The sequence below is a fragment of the Asparagus officinalis genome, chromosome 1 (assembly GCF_001876935.1).
Source record: "Asparagus officinalis chromosome 1, Aspof.V1, whole genome shotgun sequence".
Classification (NCBI taxonomy): domain Eukaryota; kingdom Viridiplantae; phylum Streptophyta; class Magnoliopsida; order Asparagales; family Asparagaceae; genus Asparagus; species Asparagus officinalis.
The window spans coordinates 47728028-47730014 of record NC_033794.1 but is presented as its reverse complement, the minus strand read 5'-3'; the positions used below and the strand labels follow the sequence as shown (position 1 = coordinate 47730014).

The 1987-nt window shown below is 40.8% G+C and overlaps 1 protein-coding gene across 1 annotated transcript in view; it reads right to left on the bottom strand.

Annotated features, from left to right (window-relative positions):
* Positions 1-27, bottom strand: part of LOC109833999 (transcription repressor OFP8-like) — a 771-nt gene extending 744 nt beyond the window's left edge. The window contains exon 1 of the mRNA XM_020401889.1: positions 8-27. Coding sequence (XP_020257478.1) covers positions 8-27 — 20 coding nt within the window. The remainder of the gene's footprint in view (positions 1-7) is intronic.

Genomic DNA, 1987 nt, shown 5'->3' with positions numbered 1-1987 from the left:
TTTCAACCCGCCGCCTCTTTTCTCCATTATTGAACTGCTAGGCTGTTGCTTATTTGCGTTTGAGATTGTGCTTTTCAAACAAGAGGAGAGAATGAAGAGAGTGCCTATAGTAGTGTGTCTGTGTGGAGTTAATTTCCGAATGAAGTGAGGGAAGAAATTAAGAGGGGACCACGGCGGTTTGTTAAACAATCACCAATTCAAATCTCTTCCATTAGTAACACTTCGTGCAATTACAATTATCTTCCATTATGTAAGAGACATGAGTAACAGCTTGACGCAGACGTAGAAACGAGGAGGCCAATCGGATATCGTTCCGATGCCGACGAGCCCTGACAATAACAGGTAGAAAACAAGCTTGAATCCACAAGCCCTAGGTTTCTCAAACTTAAGAAGAAAAACAATGGAGAACAATTCTCTTGATTGAATAATTAAAAGTTAATTACTTAATTTACAAAATAAACTATTATTTATAGCCAACTAAACCTATCCTAACTCTAATAAAAAAGAAAGTCTGAATCTAAAAGAAAATAACCAAAAAGAAACTCTTCCCTAATTAAAAGGAAATAACCAAAAAGAACTATTTCCTAATCTAAAAGGAAATAACCAAAACAAACTCTTTCCTAATCTGATGTTCGAGTCGACACGGGTGCTTTTCTTCTTGTCTCGTTCAATGCTTGATCTCTTGTATCAGTCCCTCCTTCTTCAGAATAACTCGTCTCTGAGTTTGTATCACTCGAATACAACTTAATTGAAGGATGTTAATCAGAAATATCTGCCACGTTATATGTCACCGACATAGCCATTCATTCTGAAAGATCCACTACATATGCATTATCATTGATCTTCTTGAGAATATTGAACGGTCCATATCTTTTCGGCTTAAGCTTGCTGTATGTTCCAGCCGGCATCCATTCCTTCTGCAAGTAAACCATCACCACGTCTCCTTCATTAAACACCTTGAGTCGCCTCTTCTTGTGCAAACAATCCGTCATGAGAGCAACTATAGAACTGAAATTGCGAATAAAACGCCGATAAAAAGATGCTAATCCATGAAAGTTTCTTACTTCAGTAGCACTTTTTGGAGTCGGCCAATCCTTGATTGCTTTGACCTTATCTTCGTCGACTTGGATTCCCTGCGAGCTTACCACAAACCCCAAGAACACTAGCTGAGTCGTCAAAAACACGCACTTCTTAAGGTTGATGTAAAGCTCGTTCTCCTTTAGCACTCGGAAGACCTCTCGGAGATGCAACATATGTTCCTGCTCATCCTGACATTCGTAGAGGCTTTCACTACTCTTGAATGCAGTCTTCCACTCGTTGCCGGGTCGAATTCGGATCTGATGATATCCACTCCTAAAGTCGACTTTCAAAAAGATGCTCATGCCTCCCAACTGGTCTAACATGTCGTCTAGCCGAGGGATTGGGAACCTGTAGCGAATTGTAATCTTGTTAATGGTCCTACTATCCACACACATCCGCCAACTGTCATCCTTCTTTGGTGTCAATAGTGCTGGAACTGCGCATGGACTCATGCTCTCTCGGATGTGGCCTTTCTTAATAAGGTCCTCAATAGCATTCTGTAAAACCTTCTTTTCCTGCAGGTTCATGTGATAATTTGGGAGATTAGGAAGTACTTAACCCGGGATGAAATCAATATGGTACTGAATATCCCTCATGGGAGGTAGACCCTCTGGTAGCTCTTCAGGAATCAATACTTCGATCTCCTTAAGCAGCTACTTCATCTTCTCTGGGACCTCAATGAGTGTCTTCACTTCTTCTTTCACAACTAAAGCAAACCTCTGCTTTAACTCCTTTGACTCGGCCAGAAACACTCCCTTGTTACAAAGAGATGTACGTTTGGACTTTTGATCTTTGGGGCTCTTTGGAGAGGGTGGAATAAGGTGGTAGGATGATCTTTTTATTCATCCACATAAAAGAGTAATCGTTCTTCTTGCCGTCATGTTTAGCGTCAACATCATACTGCCAC